Consider the following 25467-nt stretch of genomic DNA (forward strand, 5'->3'; position numbering starts at 1 on the left):
GCGTGTATTCCCATTGTAACTGTATCTAATGTTAACAGATACTTAACCAGTCTACACAAACACACACCTCTCTCTGCATTTGTCCAAGCTCAGGGAAATATCTCGAAAGATGTCTGCACACAGTAGTCGTTGGGTGACGGACAGTGGGATTGGAGAGGAGGACCAGGGGGGTTCATTTTGTCAGTCCTGAGCAGCCCCGGGGGAAGAGGCCCATCTCCGCGAGCCCCCAGGAGAAGAGCCCAAGAGAAGAGCCTCGTCCGGCCCGGAGTTGTGCTCCTGGCTGACGCCCAGGACCCGCGTCCTGGCCTGGGGCGCCCGAGCCTGAGCGTCCGGCGGCAGGGGGCCGGATTCATCCTCCGGCCAAGCTCCCGCCCTCGCGCTCCGCGAGCACGCGGGGAGGCTGCCGCCGGCTGGGACTTCAACGCCAACGCGGGCGATAAAAGACCAGATCGCAGTTCCCCCGAACGTTTTAGAGCGACGTACTCGCCCCGCCCCTTCCGGTCGGGTCCGCCCCGGCTTCTCCGGACCACACGTGTGTTCTGCCAGGATCCCCTGTGTGAGCTGAGGCGCCGCCGTCGGTGAGGCTGCCCGGCGTGGAGTGCGGAGGTCCCCGGGGCGCGAGGACGTCACCATGGTGGGCCCCTCCCGCTCCTTGGAACCCGTTTGGCTCCCGGGATGGCTCCCGATCGGGGAGGCAGGGGGAGGTCTGGGGAAGCTGGGAGAGAGGAGCGCGCCAAGTGATTGTCCCAGGGGGTGCCCCGAGATTGGAGGCCGGGAGGAGGGTCCCAGCCAGGCGTCCGGACCTGGAAGCTCTGCTCCCGAGTTCCCAAGTCCTCGCAGGCGCCCTGCCCCTTCTCGCCTCCATCCTGCTTAAGTTCTTCCCCGTCGCGGAAAATCCGCAGCTGCACGTGTTCTCGCTATTGCTATTCGGCCAAACTCGTAAACACGCTGCTTCCGTGCCCTGTGCCGCTCCTCCTGCCCGTGTGGGCTGCGTGGGCTCCGCCGCCGCCTCCTTGGTCTCCAGGCACCGCCCTCCAGGGCCCCACTCTCAACCCCAAGTCCTGCCTCCACGCCCCCGAAGGCGCTGAAACGTGTTTTCATTAAAAACTGAGATGGGAAAGAGTATTTATGTAAAGCCCACTGAAGTGTAAAGACGAGCAGTATAAGGAACGCGTGTTTATCCATTATCCGGTTTAGGACGTAAAACGTAGCTTTTGCAAGCCTCTGGGGGGCCCGTGATGAACCATCAGGAGCCCTTCAGAGGTCAGCCCTATCCAAATTCTGTGTTTGTAATTCCCTTGCTTGCCTTTATGGTTACCACTTACGTTTGCATCCCCAAACTGTTTCTTGTTTCTTGCTTTTTTCACTTATGTTCTTGAGAATCATTCTTAAATAGGAACATGTTTTATAACAACTAGTGTTTAATAAAAACATCATAAAAGCTTGGGATACTCAGGCTACAACGTACGTCTTTTTCCTCTTCCACGGATCCTTTGTTCTTGTTGTGGGGCTATTTCTGTCTTTCATGTCTACAGGCTTTTGGCTTTAGATTATAGTCATGTTTGTGTACATTCAGTTTTTGTTTCTCGTTACGCTTGTGCTATTTTCAGCCTCTTTCAATTGCCTTTTATAGCCTTCCCTTTTCAGAATGGAACATTAAAACATTAATAATGGGATTGGAGGTGAGTGATTCGGGTTGATTGGCATTCGCCTGCCGTCCTTGTCTATGAGAACTTCACTTTGGTCAGGCTGGATAGTAGGAGTGTATTGTCTTGTAAGAGTCAAAAGAGGGTCGTTATAAGTCTGTTCTCTTTGACACATTTCCCGCCCTTTCGTTTTTCTGGTTTATCTCCTGTGACTCTGCTACGTCCTCTCTTGTACTTAAACTCAGCTTGGAACTGGGAGTTTTCCATCCACACCTTTATATCAGTTCCTCTAAACTTCGTTCAGCGCAGCTCAGAATGTGGGCGATGGCATCCCAGAGGACTGAGTTTGGCACCTGTATCTTTACTAAATGATGATCTTGGCGAACTTACTACACCCCTCTTAGTGGCCATGCCTGTTAAATTGGGGAAACCATAGTGCCTACCTCGGAGAATTGTGTAAACCAGTTATTCCGATGTCTGGTATTGAGTAAATGTTGATTGTAATTCACTTTCGTAACAGTAGTCAATAGTAACAGTACAGTTTGTAGTTGTCCACTTTTGTTTTTTGTTCATTTATTTTCGTTTATTGTGAATCTTTCTTAGAGCTTCACAAGTTCATATAAAAATTTAACTAACATGACTCTTCAAATTCATCCCATGCAACACTTTTTATTCTGCATTTTAAAAAAGGTTCTAGTGCTTTTAAGTTTCGTGTGTGCTTGGCTACTAGGCAGGCACTCACAGGTATACTTTTTTTTTTTTTTTTGTATAAGCCCATTATTTGAGTTTAACTGTGTTTATCTACTTGGCTAGATTATAAACCATTAAAACATATGCCATTGCCCTCCCTTGATTACTGTGGGCATTAACTATAATTGACTACCTAAATATTCCTTAATGACAAGAATTGTGTGCTGTTGGTTTCACACCTACAGATGTGAGCTATAACAGCAAATCAGCTTAAACATCTTGGGGTGTTTTTTTTATTTGCTTGTTTGCTGTATTGAGATGTAATTGACATATAACATTGTATAAGTTTAAGATATACATCGTGATTTGTTGAATATATTGTGAAATTGTTGCCACAGTAAGCTTAGGTAACAATCCCCCACTTCACATGTTACCTTTTTTCCCCTGTTGTGAGTACTTTTAAGATTAACTTTCTTTGTAACTTTCAAGTATATACTATAATATTTTTAACTGTAGTCACCATGCTGTGCCTTAAATCCCAGAACATAATCATCTTATAACTGGAAGTTTGTATCTATTGCCACCTATCCATTCCCCCCCCCCCCCCCCCCACACACACACCTCATCCCTGACAACTACCTTTCTACCCCCAGTTTCTCTTTGTTATTTTTTATTTTAATAGGAATATGTGAAGCATATTGCCCTGGAAATACCTCTCTGTTGCCGTTTTTTGAGTAAACTATATTTTCTTCTGTAACTCTCAATTCTGAATTCAAACAATAGTTTAGAATTTTCTGAAGTTTAGAATTTTCCCCACTAAAGATTGTGGGAAAAAGATACTTTCAGTACAAGTTTTCTGACTAGAATACTTCTGGGCCAGAAACTTTTTGAAGTATGATGTAGTCAGTTATTCAGAACAATCTATTAGTTATGCCTATGAAAAGAAATTTTATTTTTGCTATCTCTTTGAAAGTTAAATTTGGTATTTTATAAAACATAAAATATTCATCTTCCATTGAAAGTACACTTTTAACTCCCCTAGTTTTGTTATCTGTTTATGTTCTGTATTATTCATGAATCATCAGACGCTCTACAAAATTCATTTGGAGAACCCCTGACCAATAGAGACTAATTGCTTTTTACTTAAGAGATATTGAATAGACTGCTTAATAGATTAACATTTTATTGACAGGGTTTCACTTCAGTTTCCCTGTTGAAGCATTTTGTTGTGTGTGTTTTTGTGATATACTGAAAAATAGGAAAATGTTTTGAAATTTAGTGTTATTTCTGTGCCTTCTTAAATATACATACCCTGCCTTGAGGCAGCCTTTTTATGAATAAGTTATTAGAAGGAATCATAAAGCACACTTGAGTCAGAATACATGTTCAGTTTCTTTGAACTAAGTCTCGAAGGTTCTTTACCTGAGATCTTCTAAAGCTCTGAGGACATTTTCATACTCTAAGGGTATCAAAGTATTCTTTGTTCTAAATAAATTTTTTAAATCTTTAAAGAAAAATTTTTATGGACCTAACTGTAGTTGTTAAGTTTTAGCAGCTTCAGATAGCATCTTTTTTTCTTTTTGTGACTTTCATTTTATTTGTTAGGATATGAAACAAAGATATCTTTTTAAAGAGCACATCTTTGCTTTATTTTGTTGTTGTTTTGGTTTTTGGTCTTGAGTTAGTTGATCTCTCTGGGTAACAAGCTATTCCAAAATTTAATGGCTTAATACAATAGCATTTATTATCTCACAGTTTCTGTGGGTCAGGGATCAGGCATGGTTTACCATGTCCTTGCCTCTAGGTTTCTTACAAGGTTGTCTTCAAGGTACAATCTGAGGCTTTAGTTTAACAGGGGTGGAGAATGTCTGGCCCAAGGGCCGTATAAGGCCTGCGAAATCATTTGGTCTGGCCCTGCCAAGGCATTAGGGACGAGTTAATTAAATGTTTGACCAAATATAGGAGGCTAATTTTTAAGTTGATAATTTTGTATGGCCTACAAATGGTTTAAGTATCCAGATAGCCCTTGGCAGAAAAAGGTTCCCCACCCCTGGTTAACCCCAAGTAACAACTGGGAGGATCCACTTCCCAGCTCATTCACGTGGTTCTTGGTATATTCAGCGCCTCTTGGACTACCTGACAGGGCCTCAGTTCTTCACTAGTTATTGGCTGGAAGCTTCTAGGTAGTTGCCACATAGGCCTCTCCATAGGACAGCTCACGACATGATAGCTGGTTTCCATCAGAGTAAGTCAAGAGAGTAGGCAAGACAGAAGTCAGAGTCCTTTCTTTCAAAACCTAACCTCGTCTGCTTATGCCAAATGTTGTTTACTAAAAGTGAGTCGCTAGGACTACGCTCAAAGGAAGAGGATTAGACATGAGCATGAATATCAGGAGGTGGGATTCATTGGGGACCATCTTAGAGGCAGCCTACCATGAGTTCTGAAAGTTTTTACTTGATACATATTTGCTAGGTAAACTTCACGCAAAAATTTTTTTTATCACACCTTCCTCCCTTCCCTGCTCCTCGTCTCCACAGGAGCAGAGGCACACAAAAGAATCCACATACTGTTTATGATGGTTTTACTCTTCCCTTATACCTGTAACCAATTTCCAGTGCCATTTTGTGTTGCAGACCTGGAGCTATCTTTTCTGGTCAGGTTATCAAGAAGCAAGCAACAAGTCTTTGTGGAATATTTTAGTAAATACTTGTTGAAGGAATGGGTACATGTGTGAATGAGGAATTGGTGGTCCTTTTAATTAATTCTGTCTGGAGAGTTTTACAAAGGAAGTTACTGTGAGCTGTGTCCTATCAAAGGACCAAAAAAAGTATTTTGTAGGCAGAGGTGACAGGTACAGTCTTAAGAACTTACAGAACAGTAAGAATGTTTAATAAGAATGGGATGGTGGATATTCCGAAGGAAGAGAGATAATGCTGGAGAAGTAGGTTGCGGGTAGATTGTTTTCCATGTTAAGGACTTGGACCTAACTGTCAGCTAGTAGAGGGAGTTAGTGTAGAAAAGTAAGCTCTTGTGACTTCCATGTAAAAAGGACTGGCAGTGAGAACCTAAAGGCCATCCTAGTCATGAAAGGTCATGAAGCTGAATTAAAGCAATGGTAATATTTTGAAGAGAGTATTTTAGAAACATTTGACCTTTTTGAATATTAGGTATGTTAGAGACTGCTAGCTGTTTCCTAATAGACTCTTCTACAGCAATTTATATTTTCTGAGAATAAAGATTATATTTATTACTCTCTCTCATACAACTCTGATTAAATTTTGGTCAGTGGTATGCAAGCAAAGACTGCAACTTCCCAGATCTTGCTCTTCAAGGAAAGGGGTATGCCTTTTGGTTTTCTTTTCTCCTTCTCACTGGCTGCAGTTTAGACTCGGTGTTAAGTCATCTTGAACTGTAGGATGTCCCCCAAAAATGTATATACACTTTAACAGCTGATAGCTGTTAAATGAAAAGGAAATGTATTTTAATAAACACCACCTTTACATTACTCAAAGTGTGTGTATACATTGTTTTGGACACGTTGTATATGTATACATAGGAGGTTACAGCCTAAGGTTATTAGATAATAAAATGGAAGTAGCCTGGATCTCTGAGGGTTTTGTGGAGCAGAGCCTCTAGCTCCTACTTTTTACATGAGAGAACGTTATCTGGGTTACGCCGTTGTTATTTTGGGTGTGTATTATAGGAAGCCAAACCTAATTTCTAAATAATAAATAGGTGTAATAGGATACAGAGTTATGTAGGAATAGACTTACTATTAGAAATGTCTAGGTTTAGAGAACTGAATGAATTATTACCTAGGTACCTGGCGTAAGGCTTGAATGGGAAAATAATTGTTTCCTTTGGGGGGGGGGTGCTAATTTTGAGATGGCTCCTATTATTTCCTCTGTTCCTATTTTCCTATGTGCCCAACTTTGATTTTGTTTGATTCACTGCCCAATCTGTTCCATGTGCATCCTCTCCAGCAAAGCTCCTATTAATATCTTATGTTCTTTCTGCCCCCTTAACTTTCTTAACTGTAACACAAATTTCCAGTTGTAAGTCCCTTCACTCTCAGCATTCACTGTACCTACTTTGAAGAGGGAACAGCTGAAGAGCTGGCTTTATTGACCCTGTTTGTTTCTTTAATTTTTTTATATCATGGAGAATAGTTCTGAATATATCATTTTTCTTATGACCATGGAAACAGACTGTTTGAATTATTTAAAAGATCTGGCTTATCTTCTGAATCCTGATGTCGTGTTTCAGGCTCAAAATATTTCTGTTATGTTATTATTTTTAACATTTATTTCTGAAGAAAAATTTTTGACATAAATTAGGTATATATCTGACTTATATGTATCATATGTTTTCCTACCTTTTAGCCTAAAGCACTAAAGGGAAAAGGTGTAGGACGAGAAAAAAAAGTCATCCATCCATATAGTAGAAAAGCAGCTCAAATTACGAGGGAGGCCCACAAACAAGAAAAAAAGGAAAAGTAAGTGTCTTTTTATTATTAGTATTGTGCTTTGGTGAAAAGCCCATTTATACATTTCTTCCTCATTAGTATTCTTCCTTTAAAAATTATATTAGCCCTGACTAGTGTGTTAAGTGGTTAGAGTGTTGGCCCGACCACCAAGGGTCATGGTTTGATTCCCTGTCAAGGGCAGGTATCTGGGTTGTAGACTCTATCCCTGGCCCCGGGGTGTGTGCAGGAGGCAATCAATCTATGTGTCTCTCTCACATCAATGTTTCTTTTTTTTTCTCTCCCTCCTTTCCTCCCTCCTTTTCTTCTACTCTTTCTAAAAATATCCTCAGGTGAGGATTTACTAAATAAATAAATAAATAAATAAATAAATAAATAAATAGGGCATATGTTATGGGTTTGAGATTGAGGACATGAATATGAAGAGGTTAGAATCATTGGGGACCATTTTAAGATATTACCGCCTTTTGTTACTCTCTGCCTACCAAAGACACTTGGTTTTCTAAGGAACAAAGGTAGTCAGGCAGCTTGGAATATCCATACTTTTTTCACAGAACCCAGGATTCTTTGTACCACTTCCTAAGGCAGTGATGGCAAACCTTTTGAGCTTGGCGTGTCAGCATTTTGAAAAACCCTAACTTAACTCTGGTGCTGTGTCACATATAGAAATTTTTTGATGTTTGCAACCATAGTAAAACAAAGATTTATATTTTTGATATTTATTTTATATATTTAAATGCCATTTAACAAAGAAAAATCAACCAAAAAAATGAGTTTGCGTGTCACCTCTGACATGCGTGTCATAGGTTCGCCATCACTGTCCTAAGGCTTCTTTTTAGGAGAAGTAGAGGGGGCAGGGATCTGGGAGGACATGTGTTAGGATGCAGTGCCTTTGTCCAGTGATAGAGAATACAGAACCAGATCTGCTGGGTTGATCAGATCGACTCTTACTGATGGCCTCTGAATACTTAAAGATGTTGCAAGAGTGAATAGCAACAGAGTTAAGAGTTCTAACATGTTCTCATCTTCAGTATTTGAATGCTCTAATTTAGAACTATGTGAAATACTGCTTCTGTTTATATTAAAAGAAACTGGTATGGTTTGAAGACCAGCACATTTCAAGTAATGCTTAATTTACAATAGTAGCAAATGGCTATTCTATATCATGATTTTAGTTTTATTTTAGGACTAGAGGCCCAGTGCACAAAAATTTGTGCACTCGGGGGTGGGGGGTGTCCCTCAGCCCGGCCTGCACCCATTTGCAGTCCAGGACCCCTTGGGTGATGTCCACCTGTTGACTTAGGCCCACTCCCCGGGGGATCAGGCCTAAGGTTGCAGTCAGACATCCTTCTGGCAGCCAGGGAGCCCCTCCGCCCAGGGCTGCAGACGGGGGTCCCGCCCACCCAGGGCCGCACACGGGGGTCCCGGCTGGGGGGTGGGGCTGCAGACGGGGGTTCCGCCCACCCAGGGCCACACACAGAGGTCCCAGCAGGGGTTGGGCTTAGGTGGCACACGGGGGCCCGGATGGTGGCTCGCGCTGGCCCGCCCTGCCTGCAGTATGCAAATTAGCCGCCATCTTTGTTGGTGGTTAATTTGCATACCACACTGATTAGCCAGTGGGAGGTGTAGCGAAGGTATGGTCAATTACCATGTTTGTCTATTATTAGATTAGATATAAGATGTCTCTATTTCCCCCCTTTTGCCCCCTCTACCCAGCTCTTGCCCCCCACTTCTCTCTGGCCATCACCATACTGTTGTCTGTGTCCATGGGTTGTGCATATATTTTCTTTGGCTAATCCCTTCTTTAAATTCACTTCTTTACATTTTTATTTTCAGATAAGTGCTTATAACTTTACTATTATATATTTTCTATTATATCATTTAGAATTAAGATATTTTTTAATTGAACCCTTGTAAATTTTAGCACAATTTAATAAATTATGCTAGAAGCAATTAGGAGATTTTTCATATAATGCATACACATTTCAATTAATATTTTATTAATTTTTAATTTTTTAATATTTTAATTTGAAATAATCTCATACATGTAAAAAAAACTATAAAATATTACAGCATATTATATGTACCCTTCACCCAGTTTCTTAGGTGTTACTAATTTAAACATAACCATTATACAACTAACAAAATTTGGGATATATTTTTCTTATAATCTCTTTAATGTTACTTAATCCATTTACTTTGTTTTTGTTAATCTTCACCCAAGGATATTTTTCCATTGAATTTTAGAGAGAGTGAAGGGAAAGGGAGAAACACATTGATTGGTTGCCTCCTGCACATGCTCTGATAGGGACTGGGGATCAAGCCAGCAACTGAGGTACATGCCCTTGAGTGGAATCGAACCTGGGACCCTTCAGTCCACGGGCTAATGCTCTATCCACTGAGCAAAACAGGCTGCAGCTTAATTCATTTACTTTTAATCTATAGATGTCTTTATATTTAAAGTGGGTTTTGTTTTTGATTCACCCTCATAATCTGTCTTTTAATTGGTGCATTTATGCCACTGACTTTCAGAGTGCTTACTGATAGAGTTACTGCCATATCAGGCGGCTTCTGTGGCTTCTGGGACCGGCCAGCGGCCTGGACCAGATCCGGTCCCGGGTGGCAGGCAGGCGGCTTCTGGGGCTGCACATGGGGCCTGGATGGCGGCTCCCGCTGGCGGCTTGTGCTGTCCCGCCCTGCCTTCAGTATGTAAATTAGCCACCATTTTTGTTCGTGGTTAATTTGCATATCGCACTGATTAGCCAATGGGAGGCATAGTGAAGGTACGGTCAATTACCATGTTTGTCTATTATTAGATAGGATTTCCCAGCATAGCAACATTTCATTATGTACTGTCATGTCTTGTCCCACAGGGTATGTAGTAAGGAACTCGAGACACTAAATGAAAATGACTTAGTATGAAAAGGTAACAAAGGGAAATTAAGTATAATGGGTAAGAATCTAGGAAACAACTACTTTTGAGAATTAATCTCATATCTCTCTACTGTTCTTTATCCCAACTCATTCTCTTCAGGTTCAGGCTGTCATTGAGTTCATTCAGCCTGACCACTCACTAGATTCTTCCCTCCAGGCTTATTTAAAAGGAATGAATTCGCCGAAACCGGTTTGGCTCAGTGGATAGAGCGTCGGCCTGCGGACTGAGAGGTCCCAGGTTCGATTCCGGTCAAGGGCATGTACCTGGGTTGCGGGCATATCCCCAGTAGGAGATGTGCAGGAGGCAGCTGATCAATGATTCTCTCTCATCGATGTTTCTAACTCTCTATCTCTCTCCCTTCCTCTCTGTAAAAAAATCAATAAAATATATAAAAAAAAATAAAAGGAATGAATTCTTCTCAAAGCCATTCTCTACCCAGTTTTGAAGCATCTTTTTTTTTTTTTTTTTTTTTTAGTCAACTTTGAGGTATAAATAACATACAATAAAACTAACATATTTTAAGTGTACCGGTCTGGGGTTTTGATAATAAACTGGTGTAATCCCATGGTCAGTGTATAGTGTATTTTCATCTCCCCAAAAGATTCCCTATGCTTCTTCCCAGTCAATCTTCACTCCAGCCTCAGGCAACCACTAATTTGCTCTTTATTTTGATAGATAAGATTTGTCTTTCTTAATGTTTCATATAAATGGAATCATATCGTAGGTAATATTGTGTGCCAGCTTTTTTCACTTAGCATAATGTTTGTGAAATTTATCCATTTTATTTCACATATTAGTTGTCTTTCTCTTTTATTACTGAATAGTATTCCATTGTATGTCTATGCAGTTTGTTTATCCATTCACCAGTTGATGGTCATTTGGATTGTTGAAAGTTTTTGGCTGTCATCAGGGTCTGCAAAATAAGGGCCCAACACTGGTTTTTATATAAAAAAGTTTTAGTGGAAAGTAGCTATGCCCATTCCTCTTGCATTGTCTGTTTCTGCTTTTAGGCTACAATGGCGGAGGCAAGTAGTTGCCACATGGTCCGCAGAGCCTAACATCTTACTATCTGGCCACTTAAGAAAATATTTGCCAGCCCCTACTATCATAAATAAAGCTGCCATTAACATTCATGTGGACATATATTTTCATTTTACTTTTAGTTCCTAGAATTGGAATTGATGTATGTTTAAGAATATAAGAAATTAAGTTTATAAGAATTGTTGGTCATATGATAGGTATAATGTTTAAGTATGCAAGAAATTGTCTTATCCAAAATGATCGTACCACTTTAGATTTTTATTTTATTTTATTTTATTTTTTTAAATATATTTTATTGATTTTTTACAGAGAGGAAGGGAGAGAGATAGAGAGTTAGAAACACCGATGAGAGAGAAACATTGATCAGCTGCCTCCTGCACACCTCCTACTGGGGATATGCCCGCAACCCAGGTACATGCCCTTGACCAGAATCGAACCTGGGACCTTTCAGTCCGCAGGCCGATGCTCTATCCACTGAGCCAAACCGGTTTCGGCTTACCACTTTAGATTTTAATCACCAGTGTGTGTGTTATATTTGCTCCATATCCTCTCAAAAATATTGTATTATCAGTTTTTTAAAATTTATTCAGTATAAGTAGTATTTCAGTGTGGTTTAATTTGCACACTTAGTAATTTTGATGGCTAACAATGTTAAGTATCTTTTTTTTTTTTTAAATATATTTTATTGATTTTTTACAGAGAGGAAGGGAGAGGGATAGAGAGTTAGAAACATCGATGAGAGAGAAACATCGATCAGCTGCCTCCTGCACACTCCCTCCTGGGGATGTGCCTGCAACCAAGGTACATGCCCTTGACTGGAATTGAACCTGGGACCCTTGACTCCGCAGGCTGATGCTTTATCCACTGAGCCAAACCAGTCAGGGCAACAATGTTAAGTATCTTATGTGTTTATTGGTCATTTCTATATGACCAATTTGATGAAAAAAAATCTGTTGAAATCTTTTGTGCTTTTTTTAGTATTGGATTGTCTCATTAAGTAGGAAGAACTATTTGTATATTCTGAATGCAAATCCTTTGTTAATTACTTATCTTGTGAATATTTTCTCTCATTCTATGGTTAAACTTTTTTTATAAAAGAGGTTTTATTTTATTATCCACTTTTCCAGTTGTTTAAAGTATGAGAATAAATCTGGTCAGCTTTCTTAGGGCAGAGACAGCATTCTTAGGGGGTGGCAAACACTAGCTAACAAAGCTCTCTTCTGGGTGACTTAGTATTTAGAATATAAACAAAAGGAGATACATAATGTCTAAACTGTTTTCTGAGAATAAATGAGTTCTTTGTTAAATTTTTTTTCAAATTTATGAACAGTAAAGATTCTGTTTTCTTCTTGTTGAAGTTTAAGTGACAGTAATGTATTTTGGTTTTGGTGGCAGAACTCAGTCTTCTAGAAGGTATTAATTACGTCATCACTCTTTTGTGCACAATATTCTACCAAACCCACCTCAACATTCATAATCTAGTCAAGCTCTCATCTCTATTTGTATAAAACTTACTGTTTTATACATATCCTTTAGTCATTAAAGAGCTAAGAAGATTTTTCTAATAACATTTCATTCCAGTGATATAAAAAAAAGCATGATGTTCAGTGCTTCCGTTTAACAAAATTAATTTCATGTGTATGAAAGAATGATCTTTGAATTAAGGTTCTTTAGGCAGTTTTTCTTTTTGTTGTTTTGACAGATTTTAAAAACGTGCTTTGGAAATTCTCTAACATACTTATGCACCTTTTCTTCCAAGGTTGAAGAATGAAAAGGCATTGCGGCTCAATCTTATTGGTAAGTGGATTTACTTATTTGACATTTTTGCTAGAGTATAGTGAAATTCTGCCCTATACCTATTTTTCTTTTGACTTTTCTAGTGCAATACTATTTTTATCTAAGTGAATTTTCTTTACCAGGCTTGATTAAAACAGTACAAAGTAAAATCAATTGTTAAACTCTTAAAACATCTATAATAATAAAAGCGTAATATGCTAATTAGACCAGAATCTTTCTGGACGACCTTCCAGACGAAGCCGCAGTGGCGTGGGCTGAGCCCCTTGCACAAGTTTCATGCATCAGGCCTCTAGTTGTTAATAATATCTAACTTTGTTTTTCAAAAATTGTTTGGTTTATAATCACCTACCTTTGTACCTGTCTACCTATTTGCTTTTGTCTGTTTATCTATCTTTCTATGGCTGAAGTTTAATTCTGGCTCCTTAATCATTAGAATTATGGCCTAAGTATTTTGGAAACAGCATATGTAATGTTTCCAAATATTCAGTTTATATCTTAGTATCATAATCTCTTTTTGGGGGTGAGAGGTGTCATATTTACTGTTAGTAAATTTTTACTGATAAGCCTGAAATTTCAAAATAGTGACTATTAGGCTTTATTACTAAAATTAAAGGTATTTGAACCCTTACCTAACACTTCATAAGGTAATGGAGTAGTATTTCTAAGTGGGTTATCAGTCTCTGGGGGAGGCCATTTCTTCATCTCTAATTTTGAGAAATCACTGTGCAAGTGACCCTGATGGTCTGATTTACTCATAAGAATGAGGTCCATTAGCTCGTTGTATCTGGCAGATCTTGTACACTGAATGTATTTACTAATTTTGAGGCCTTGAACAGGTTACTTAACCGTTCTCATTTGTAAGTCGGAACAATAATAGTACTAATTATAGGATTATGAAGCTCTTGACTTCGTGCTTGCTGCTTATAAAATGTTCTGCAGATACCATTTTCATTATTAATCTAATATTTTCATTTTATTTGAGACAAGTTCTACCCTTTGCTTTTTAAATACTTAGAACTTCATGTTCTGTTAAAGTATTCTTGTTAAAAATTTTTTGCATCCTTATTGGATAAGAAATATATACAGAGAAGCAATCCCTCTCGCTCCTGCTTCTTCCCCAAATTAAAATGTGACAATTTAATTTCTTACGACTGGTTTAATTAGCTTTGAGCCCACACAAGATTTTATATTTAGTGTGGAAATAAAATTTGATACTGTTATAAACACGTTGATTTTGAAAATTAAAATGAATATTTCTTTACTTAAATGATGACCATGGTGTTTATCTTGGTACTTTTTGTTATAGGTGAAAAACTGCAGTGGTTTCAAAATCATCTGGATCCCAAAAAAAGAGGGTATTCAAAGAAAGATGCTTGTGAATTAATTGAAAGGTAAACACTGGGCATGTTATGAGAAAAGGGTCAGAAAAAGGAATTTTTCACTCTGGTTCTTTAAGAGACAGTTGTGTTCTGGATTTATAGAAGAGCAAATGGGCTTTATAATCAAAGAGACTTTGGATTTATATCCTAGCCTCTTCACTTTAGCAGGCTGTAACTGTTCTGTACCTCACAGCGGTAGTTAATCCAATTTCTTGGGGTCAGTAAAGGCTTCTTGGAGATATATCATCTGAAGCAATAGCTGAAGGGTAGGAGTCAGAGGCTCTTCAATCTGAGGGCAGATTGAAGAGCCTCTGGCAGAGACGAATATCTCAAAGGCCTACAGGTGAGAGTGCCATATATAGAGATCTGGCAGACATCTGATATGACTGAAATAACAGGCTCAAGGAGGTAATTGTGACAGGTATGATAAGTGACAACCAACTCGTGAAAGACCTCAGATATCATTATAAGAGTTTGGACTTTATCAAAGGACATTCAGAACCATGGGAGGCTTTTACAGCAAGCTCTGGTGATGATCGATCAGGTTTAAACTTTAGAAAGGTCACAGCAGTGAGAATGAGGACAATGGCCTGAGAGACCTGGCATTAGCCAGGAAACCGTTGAGAGGCTGATGAAACAAATACTCCAGGCAAGAGATGGTGGTAGTTTCTGCTTGCTTAGTAGCAGTGTGGTGAAGGGAAGGGAAGAGAAGGTTTCCAGAGTTATAAAAAAGGGAGAAGTCTCAATCTTTAGTGAAAACAGATGTGGCATAAAAGGGGGAAAGGAATGAAGGAGGACACTTTTATTCCTTATTTGGGAAGTCGGATGAATGGTCGTACTGTTTCTTGAGGTAGGGAGCCAAAGAGATGGAGAAGGCTTGGTGGGGAAGGGTGGGGTCAGGGAGGAGGACAAGTTCAGTTTGGATGTGTTAAGCCTCTACAGGACTTTCAAATAAAGATGTTCAGGACGTGGTTGAAAATGAGCATCTGAAGTTTAATAGATACTTTAATAGCAGGCGGTGATTTGGTTGCAAAAATATTGAGAATGGTTGAGTTATCCAGGGAAGGTCTGAGGTCTAAGGACTTGAACTCAGAGGAATATAAAGATTTAGACAGGCAAAGGCTGGGAATTATGTTTTCAATGAAATAGCATAAGCCAAAATACAGACTTTGTAACTCGGATCATTTTCTTATTTTTCAGGTATTTAAATCGATTCAGCAGTGAGCTGGAGCAGATTGAATTACATAACAGCATCAAAGACAGGCAGGGAAGGCGGCACTGTTCCCGGGAGACAGTCATCAAACAGACGATGGAGCGGGAGCGACAGCAGTATGAAGGCTATGGCCTCGGTGTGTTCACTGCCATGCTCCTTTTTCTTTCTAACATACATAGCAATATCAGATTTGTAGTGCACTTCAAAGGTTTATTATTGTATTTAGTTTGATTTTCTTCCTTTTATTTCCTTTCTTTTGTGAGTATATGGAATCATTTTTAATTCATTCTTTTTTTTTTCTACACTCCCCAAAACTGTTCATGTGACAGTGACATCATTTCTTTCTACTGTGAAAGTAGTTTTCCTTGCCTCTGGCACATATCTGTTTGCTTTGTTATAGAGTTACTACCTGCCCATCTCCAACTACATCTAAGTTTCTTTAGGAGGTGGTACTGTGTCCTTGTCATCTTTGTAATTCTTGTAGAACCAAGCAGTGGTTGTTGCAGTCATTCTTGAGGAATATAGAAATCCAATATTCATTCTGGGCATGATAGCACCTCTTACCATTCCTAAGGACAAGTATGCCATTAGTTTACCAACACTGTCGGAAGAAAAGCACTTAAAAGGAGAAGGGACTTAAGGCTTACAGAGCCCACAGACCCGTGGTCAGCAAACTGCTGCTCTCGAGCCACATGCGGCTCTTTGGCCCCTTGAGTGTGGCTCTTCCTAAGCCTTAGGAGTACCCTAATTAAGTTAATAACAGTGTACCTACCTATATAGTTTAAGTTTAAAAAATTTGGCTCTCAAAAGAAATTTCAATCGTCGTACTGTTGATATTTGGCTCTGTTGACTAATGAGTTTGCCGACCACTGCCACAGACAGATTACAACCCAAAGCCTGCATATAGCCTGCAAATGGTATTGATTGGCTTATTAATTCTTAGTATAAAAAAAAAAACACCTGGTGATTTCTCATGAAAAATATAGATTTCTGGCTTGCCTTAAAAAATCAGATGGTTTGGCAGCATAATCTGCTAGACGTACAGTACTCACCTTTTCATCTAAAGGAAGCCCTTGTGGCTTCTCTTTGGCATTTCTGAATTTCCAGCATCACTACTTGCGCTTTGAGGCCATTATTGAGTAAAATAAGGGAACGCAAGCACTGGGATACCACAACAGTAGATCTGATAACCAAGACGACTACTAAGTGGCTGACAGCAGGTTGGTTGAGACATTGAACAAAGGGATGGTTCACGTTCCAGTTGGCACAGAGGGGGGCATTGTGAGATGATTTCATCAAGCTGCTCAGAATGGCTGGCAATTAAAAACTTAGGAATTGTTTTATTTCTGGAATTTTCTATTTCATAACTTTAAATTGCAGTTAACCTCAGGTGACTGAAACTTTGGAAAGTGAAATTGCAGATAAGGGAGGATTACTGTAGATTTGTTTTCTTTTACAGATTCTATGCTAGAATTTATTATTTAATAGCATTCTTAAATCATCTTAAGCTAAGCCTTTTATTTTTGTAAAACTTACTTTCATGTAGCATTATAACAGTGTTTTGGAGTTTTGTTTTGCTTTAGATGATCTTGTTGTCTGTCAATTATTATTTGTTGCATCTGATATAATAAATGAGGAAACTATAAAATGTTGTAATTTAGAAAACATTACCTAATGGATATGAATTATCTTCTTTCCCAGAGATTCCAGATATTCTAAATGCAGGTAATCTGAAAACTTTTAGGTGAGTTTGTGTCACTTTTATTGTTCCCCGAACAGCATGTCAAATACATGAGACATAAAATTTCTTCTTTTCAGTGTAGACATCAGAGCTGACAGAAAGTCAGGTTGTTTTTTTTAACCTTTTCTCTTTTATCAGACAAAGTAGAATTTTCCAAGTTGTGTTTATTTGAAACACCAGATATACACTGAAATGCTAGTGACATGAGACTTTTATTTCCTTTTCAAAACATTTTAAAATGCTTTACTGTAGTACTTAAAAGAACCTGATCTTGCTATTCCTCACCAATTCTTATTTTTTTTAAAAAAAGAAATAAAAGCAACTGATTTAATGGCTCAGAGTCACATCCCAGACTGTTTGCAGGATTCTCTTTTGGAGAAGTTGAGTAATGGAAAGTGCTAACAGGGGAAGGCTGAGTCTCCTGAACCAGGTGGTCCGTGGTCTCTAACAGCACTCTGACCAGCCAGACCCCTGAGTAGGAGTTCAGTTTTTTCCAACTTGGCTTCTTTGTCTTGAAAAAATGATTCCTATTAACCTTTTTGATATTAGATCATGTTGATGGGTCTAAAATTTTATGTTAATTGAAATTAGATAAATTAAGTCCAGTCATATTCTTTGATACCTTTAAGCTCATTTTATAGTTTTATGCTTCTGAATTCATAGAAAAATACTTGGTATTTAGTACTTACAAAATATTATCTCTAATAAAGTTCACCGATCATATTTAAGAAGTACTTTACTTTTTAGCTCATGTATATGTATTTATAATTTAGATACATAGAGTTTAAGATTCTTTTTATACCTTCATTACTTTATTTGCCTGTAATATTAATTCATTAGATATATAAATGTGCTCTTTATTTCTAAAACAAGTATGTTCTGCCTCTCTGAAAGAAAGCCAGAAAAGAGAAGAATTTAGCATAGACTATTTTTAGTATTGCTGGAGTTCAGTTCTCAAAACAATCTTCACATTGCCCTTCAAGTAAATAAAATGTAGGATTGTCACAGTAAATGCTGAGATTGAAAAACTCCGTTTTCTGTTATAACCATAAAAGTTGTTTGATGACTGAAACTTATTTGTGACTTACCACTGTGTGTGAAAAAACCTTTCTGACTATGTATTTTGGAGAGTTGCCAGGTATGTTACAGTTCCTACTTGTGAGATTCTTGATACCATAGAGCCCTATTGACCTAAGTGTTCTGGTTAGGGAGAGTAAAAGAAGGGAACAGAGCCTCCTTGTAATTTTTGTGTAACATTTTCCAGTATTGCTTTGGGAGTTTTGAATATATGGGATTCTCTCTAATGCATTTATATCGTTTCTCTCTAGTGCGTTTGAATCTGCTGTAAATTTACAAATTTTGTTCTGCTCCTTTCAGAGTTTTGAATATTGACTTTTTCTTGCTTCCCACCTCACAGCCTGCCAACCATCTATACTCTTTCTTTTGCGTAGGGAATGGGATTTTGATCTGAAGAAACTGCCAAACATTAAAATGAGAAAAATGTGCGCTAACGATGCAGTTCCCAAGAAGCACAAGAAGAAAACTACTACACCTGTGGACAAAGATTTAGGGGAGCTACAGCTACATGAGGAATCAAGTGACTCAGATGAGGAAATGACTGCAGTGGCCTAATTGTTCTTTACTTGAGTTGAAAATAGGTAATTTGAGAACCTCAAGTTACATTTGAATTGATTATGTTAAAGAATTGTCTAGCTACAAGAATTTGCTATTTAGCGCATCTTACAAGAAGAGAATACCATTTGCAGCTTAAAAAACAATGTTTTGATTTTTATTTAAAAATGAATGTTGCTTTTTATTTACATTAAATTGCTAAAATAGATAGTGACATAAAATAAAATAGTGACCTTTAAGATCGATTTTATCTTATTATCTGGGTCAGGAAGGAGCATTATGAATAAGGACAAAAAATGTTTTAATTCTTTTCCTCATGTTTACTTAGGATCACCTAATCTCACATTTGGGGGCAATGACAGCAACCTGTTTTCTAAAAGGGTCCTGTGGGTACTTTTTCAGCAGTGATGATAACAAAATTACCTTTCACTAATGTTCCTCTTAAACATTAAATCTAAATATAATATGGAATGCCTATATACTGATGGATTATACATTATTTTTATTTATTATCTTTGAGCCAGAGCTAAATGGTAAGAAAAAAAATGCAGTGACTATTCTTAGGTTGATCTCTCTTGCATAATCTGCTATCTTTTGATAAAGGGAATAGATGATTTCAGGTTATCTCTTTTTGTTTGTATATTTTCTACTTTCTCATTGTGAAAAGTGGTAAGTTTTATTTGTGGAAACAGACCTAAAGATTAGAGAACCGATTTTTTCAATTGTGTTATTTTTTCTTCTAAGAGGTAGGTTAAATGACAACTAGTATAACTCAGTATTTCAAATGTCATGACTATTATGGAGGTAGTAGAAGGTTGTTCTTCGCAGAACTTGCATGCAGGTATCTTTTAGTGTATTTCTGAAGGATGAAATGCAAGTATATTGGAGTCTTTTCAAGAAAAAGGAATAAAACATTAATGCCATATGAGGTTAACTAGGTATGAACTAAATTATATTAACAGTTTATTAAAAATGTTATGGATTTTTTACTGTTGAAAATTAAAAATAAAATTTATTTTCATAATTTCACTTCTCATTATTTCATTTGCAGTGATGTAACTGCTGCTGACTTGCCTTTGCTTTAGTGATATGTGTGAAAGTATGGGTTATGGTTACATAAGAAGGTCTCTATCTCTTTAATAATTAAAAAATTTCCTTGTTGGGAGGATTTATATTTAGTCTCCAACAGCTATGAAAACTGAGTCATAAATTACAGTAAAGAGAATAGTAAGTGTGCTATGTGGTCTGATATTTAAAAAGCCATGCTGTCAGGTGATGAGTAACTTGTGAAAGTGACATATTATTCTTCCCCTCAAGCATTTGTTTGTAGTTTTCCCTATGATATCAAAGCAAAAAAAAAAAAATGTGACAAGACACAGTGCTTGGAACTAGAACATATAAATGTTGAATGATTGACTTTATCATCTAGAACCACACTTGCCATGTCACTTCTTGCTGGACCAAAGTAGCCTAAGACATACTTTGTCTTTGGAGTAATGCTTTTAAGTGACATACTTAATCTTTATCTATGGAACTTGTTCTTTCTGCAGTAATAACTTGTGCTCCCTTATCTAGACTCCTTTTAGATCAGTAGTCTGTCTTTGTATGATGGCTTCTGTAGTCCATGGCCATGGAACAGAGACAGAGTAACTCACTTTGTTAGCACTTCTGTATAAACTAGGGCCTATCAAAGTGTTTTTTGGTTTTTTTTTTTGTAAGAGCCAGATAGTAAATATTTTAGGTGTTACAGGCCAGGATTTGGCTTGCTTGCCATAGTTTGCCAACTGCTGCTCTAAATCAGTGAGCTGAACTTTCATGGACATAGGCCAGTGATACACTTCTAAGCTCAGAGCAACTAACTTTGACATCCGTGGTCTCTTTTCCTAATATCCTAGTCACTTCCTTGCCTTACCAATGTAAGTGTTTTTCTAGTTTTCTAGCCTCAAATACAAGGTTTTTCTACTCATATCCCTTGTACTTCAGGGGCAGAGGTTGGATAGGTGTCCTCTTTGCTCTACTGCCACGTTCGGGTAATTTCTCCCTTAGTTCCTTGCAGTTCTGTTATTTTCACCCCCTTTCCTTATTGTCTTACCTCCCAGAAGGACCTTCTGTTCATTCCTTGAAGATTTTAGCTCTTGGCTCAGTTTTCTTCTCTATTTCAATAATTTTAGTGATCCCAGTAGCCTTGTGAATAACAGATCTCACACTGTGTTCTTGAAGTTTCTCAGTCTTTTTCTCTCTCCCATCAAAAGCCTTTAGGTGGTCACACCCACCCAGATCCTTAGCACCTGAAGTTTCTATAAACTTGACTTTGAGCATTTCATTCTCCATTCTCTGTCTCCCATCCCTCTCCATTGCTGAAGTTCCTAGTGGCTTCCTTGTATGTGCTCTCAATTCCTGCCCGACTGCACCGTGTTCCTCTTTCAACACCCAAACCAAGTAAGGCTCACTTAACTGTCCCCTTCTACCTGCTCCCAAGCAGCTCAGCCTTGCTGGAGACTATCAGACAGACCATTGTCCCATTTTTGTTTCCAAATCTCAAGTGGATTCTCAACACAGTTTAGCAATTCTACTGGGTTTCCCATAAGAAGCTCATTTTTCAACTCCGAGATAATTTCTTTTTACTGTTCTTTCATGCTTCCTAGTTTGACTTTAATACTACCTTCCCCAGTGTTCAGCTGTTAACTTTTTATACATCATTGAGAAAACAGAAACTTATTTTCTTTTGGTTTAATGGGTGTAGTAGTTTTTCTCCTTTCAAAGGCCAGTCCTCCCACTTCTGTTCTGGATCCCACGCCCTATTGCCTTCTCAGGAACCTTGATTCTCCCCAAATTTTTCACCTCATTTCTCAAGCAGAAAAAAAAAAAGGATATGAATCATCATTGATTCTTCTCTTTCTTTCCCTGCCCTCCCCCAGTCTAATGTAATTATTGGGTATTTCTGGTTTATTTCCAAAAAGAATGTTAAATCAGCCCATGTCAGGCGATCTCCACTGGTCACCCTCCCCTGAGCCACCATGCCTTTGGCTGTACTGTGTGCAGTGGCTACCTGGCGCCTTCATGTCACCATTCTTGCTCCACTTAACCCATTCTCAGAGCTGCGCATTTTAAGAATGTACACTAAGATATGCTGCTCATTTGTTCAGTGTTGTCGCAGTTTCATTCCATCACATTTTTAATGGTGTGTTTGTTTGATGTATGATTTTGTTTCTAACCACTTTTTAAAAAGACTTTACTTTTATAGAGCAGTTTCAGGTTTACATCAAAATGGAGAAAGGTAAAAGAGATCTTCCATATAGCCCCTGCCCTCACACACGTGTAGCCTCCCCCATTATCGACATCCCCCACCAGAATGGTACACCTGTAATAATTGACAAGCCTACAATGACATCCATCACATTTTGAATGAAATTCAGGTTCGGAGCGCAGCCAAAGAGGCCTGTAATGATTCCTGACTGCCTCTCCAACCTCAGCTTGTTTCCACTAGCCCTTCAGACACACTGGCCTTCTGTCCATTCCTAAAATGCCCAAGCTGTTTCCTACAGTGGGACAGCTCTGTGCTGGCATCCAGATGACCATGAGTGTGGCCATTTAGGCCAGGTTTGATCACAGCCAACCTGAGCTTTAGAAGAATGAATGCCCTGTGATCTTCCTGGAACACGGTATGAGATGCTTGTGAGAAACTGTCATCGGCCACTTCACCGTTGCCTCCCTATCTTACAGGGATGATCTGTGGCCCAGTTTGTCATTGCCTCCTGGGTTGTGATGAGGTAGCAGTGTTTCAACCTGTCATCTCTTCAGGGTGTAGCTGCAGGCCATAAAATTGAATCAGCATCTCAGCAACAATGGGCCCCAGCCCATACATTCCAGCATCCTGTTATCTGGCCCTTTTCTTTTTGTGCCTTTCCTTGGGGCAAGACTCAGACAGCTGGCTCCATAGCTCGGGTTTCTTTTGCTATCTAAGTAATGAACTGTCTGACACTAACAAGGGCTTGTGGTTTCTTTACTGGCTGAACCTTGCTTGACATTTCCTAGTCAGGACTTGGGCACTTGCTGTTTTCTCTGCCTGTGTTGTCAGCTTTAAAGCAGGGTTTGAAAGTCTGTATAATTATTTCTGTTGTTTTCCCCCGTTAGTGCATGTTTATCAGACTCTACAATGTCATGGGTTAGTCAGTCTATGTTGGCCTTAAAATAATTTTAAATATGTTCACACTCAGATTAAAAACCCAGACCATTGAAAAATCTGAATAACTCCCTCATTTGAATGTTGCAGATACAAATCAGCAGAAATTCTGGTAAGTTAAAAAAAAAACTATGGAAACCACAAAAAAGGTACGAGTCACTTGTTTAATATACAAAGTCTTTCACAGATAATTATATTCTTTTCCTTAATTTGTCTTAATACACATTATTCACAAAACAGTAAAGTGTTAATGCAAGAGAATTAGGTAAAACCAAAAAAGTACAAATGCTCAACCTCAAAAATTGCACACAGTCAAAATAATTGTTTCTTGTTTGTTTTAATGCAAAATCCAATCTCAAAGTGGGCTTTCATCAGATATGAGGAAACAGCCCAAAATAACAGGATGTCCTTTCAACTGTATTGATATGTAAAATAGCACCTTTGGGCTGATTTAAGGAAAGAAAAAAGGTTTTCATCTTTCTTAAAGTGTGAGTCCTACACCATTATTACATAACAACTACAATAATGATGATAATGAGTTTTAATAGCTCCACTTTGTTCCAAAATGTTCATTGGCAAGGCAAGGCTAGGTAAACTGTATCAGGCAGATGGGACAGTCTTCCCCATCTCACCCTAGTGACAATGATGATAATGTCACTGCACTGATGAGCTAATTTCCCAACCAAAGACTCCCTGTTTGAGGAGGACCCAAAGACCTTTTGCACAAGATAAATGTAACTATGGGGCCATCTCTCTGGGACTAGAATCACAAGTACCAGCAGCTCAGAGTGAAGATTAATCCTGGGGCATTCAGTATATATATACCTATCTTCTTTCAATTCTCCATTGCTCTCTCGGGTTGATGGGATCGTTTCTGTTTCTGTTTTTCTTTTCTATTTTGGTTTGTGTTTGTACTTGAGCTTCATGGCCCTTTGCACTTTACTTTTATAAAGATACTTGAATCTTAATTCTTTATAATTTAATCTTTGGTCCTATATAATAAAAGTGGCAGTTCTTTAAAAAAAAATTAACAGCATAAAGCTAAGTGATTTGATGTATGGGATGGATAATACCACAGATTCATGATTATAAGAATCCAAAGTTCTGAACAGAACTGTCAGCTCATTCTTCAATGTCAGTCCTTTGTTTCAATTCCATTTTATTTCTTCCATGAACGGGGAAACGTGCTTTGGAAAAATCATCATCCTGGAGAGCAGCACGTCTCTTTGAAGGGTACGTCCAGTCCACATAGGCCCTGTTACAAAGCCAAATCCTTCGAAAGGGCAAAGGCACCATTGCCACACAGAACATAAGTAGAAAATAATCCACATTAGGTTTCAAGTGCACATAGTTATTTAGACTGAACCATGAACAGCCATTGCAGAAAAAGTTTTAAAAAGATTTAAATTCAGGAGTTCAGGGTTCAAAACGGTCAGAAGAATAGCAGAATAAAAATACTGAATTTTAACCTGCTAGGAAGCTCTATTATTTTCTCATTTCAAAAAAAGTCAAAGCCTGTACAAGTTCATGTTGAGAATTTAGGTATGGTTTTAAGATAATACCCTATCATCTTTTGTCATTCATACAGTAATGCTCACCTTTACTTTTCATCCCAGAAATGTGTTCTTAGTGTTGAGGGAAGCCCTTAATACACGAGGCCTTATTTTAGCCAGTCACCTGCCACTGTGAAATGAGCTATGCACTGATCTATTTTGCCTACGTCTGTACAGTATATAAACAGTATTTGTGGTGCTAACAATCCTTTTCTTTCCAGAGCAAACAAAAGATAAATCATCTCTTTGTTTGCTGGTGGCTAGATTTTTCCACCAAGGAATATTTGTAAACAGCATGTTGCCATCTCTAAACCATAGGAAACATGGATTAGTAAAAAGCTTAGGAAAATTAACAGTTCAGTTGAATCAAGGTTAATCCCTTGGGTGGAGGGGGGCATGGAGTTTAGTTTGTTTAGGTCCTTATTTTTTATTACTAGTACACCGTTTATGTCCTTATTTGTACAGAAATTTTGGTTCAGGTTAATTACCTCAACTTTGTTTTCTCATTGCCTTTATTCCACATCCCTGTAATACGTTTTAAGAAAGATGAGTTTCAAACCTTTTGTTTCCTGCCTGAACGAGAATATTTTTCTCATGTATGTACATGAATACACACACACAGGGTAGACATTGTTTCCCTTTATTTCTAGGAATCGGGACTGTTGGACTCAGTGTCAGCCACTACTAATAGTCATCTTTCTCATTAAAAGGTTATTTCTTTCCCCGTTTTCCTATGATAATCAGTGAAGAACAAGCACACGGATAATTACAAAGTGCGTCAATGTGATACCCGGATTTGTGCAATGCGATACCCATGCTTTGGTTCTTATGGCCATCACGGTTGCCTTTTCACAATAATAAATATGACAGCTAACAAAAATAAATCACCTCTTTAAAATGTAAGACATCTTTTTTGACAGGCCACTATATCTATAATCATTAGTCTAGCTCACTGCAACATCATTCACACCAGTTTTACATGAATATGCAAAGAACACAATAATCAACTGAACTGTCAAACCTAAACAACTCAATTTATTACTTATCACAGAATCTGTTGAATGTTTTTGCTTCCCAGCTGAGTAAGGGAAATACTGTCAGCTTTTAAAAATAGAGTTGAAATGCTTAACTATTCATCTGTCAAGTTGACACATTGTATGGATTTTTTTTTTTT

At 38.4% G+C, this 25467-nt stretch overlaps 1 protein-coding gene across 1 annotated transcript; it reads left to right on the plus strand.

Annotated features, from left to right (window-relative positions):
* Positions 1-523: 523 nt before the first annotated feature.
* Positions 524-19585, plus strand: TMA16 (translation machinery associated 16 homolog). Its single transcript, XM_081091747.1, has 7 exons — positions 524-634; positions 6719-6831; positions 12555-12592; positions 13899-13983; positions 15172-15320; positions 16886-16928; positions 18377-19585. Exons 1-7 carry the CDS (start codon positions 632-634, stop codon positions 18555-18557), a joined length of 612 nt encoding a protein of 203 aa, XP_080947873.1. The 5' UTR covers positions 524-631; the 3' UTR covers positions 18558-19585.
* The last annotated feature ends 5882 nt before the right edge of the window (positions 19586-25467 follow it).

The sequence above is a fragment of the Myotis nattereri genome (genome assembly GCF_964212035.1).
Source record: "Myotis nattereri genome assembly, chromosome: 5".
Classification (NCBI taxonomy): Eukaryota; Metazoa; Chordata; class Mammalia; order Chiroptera; family Vespertilionidae; genus Myotis; species Myotis nattereri.

Excerpts from the sequence above, each read along its gene's own strand:
- TMA16 (XM_081091747.1), top strand. Across the intron at positions 13,984-15,171 it reads GCTTGTGAATTAATTGAAAG|GTATTTAAATCGATTCAGCA; the intron begins GTAAACACTGGG and ends CTTATTTTTCAG. Across the intron at positions 15,321-16,885 it reads GTATGAAGGCTATGGCCTCG|AGATTCCAGATATTCTAAAT; the intron begins GTGTGTTCACTG and ends CTTCTTTCCCAG.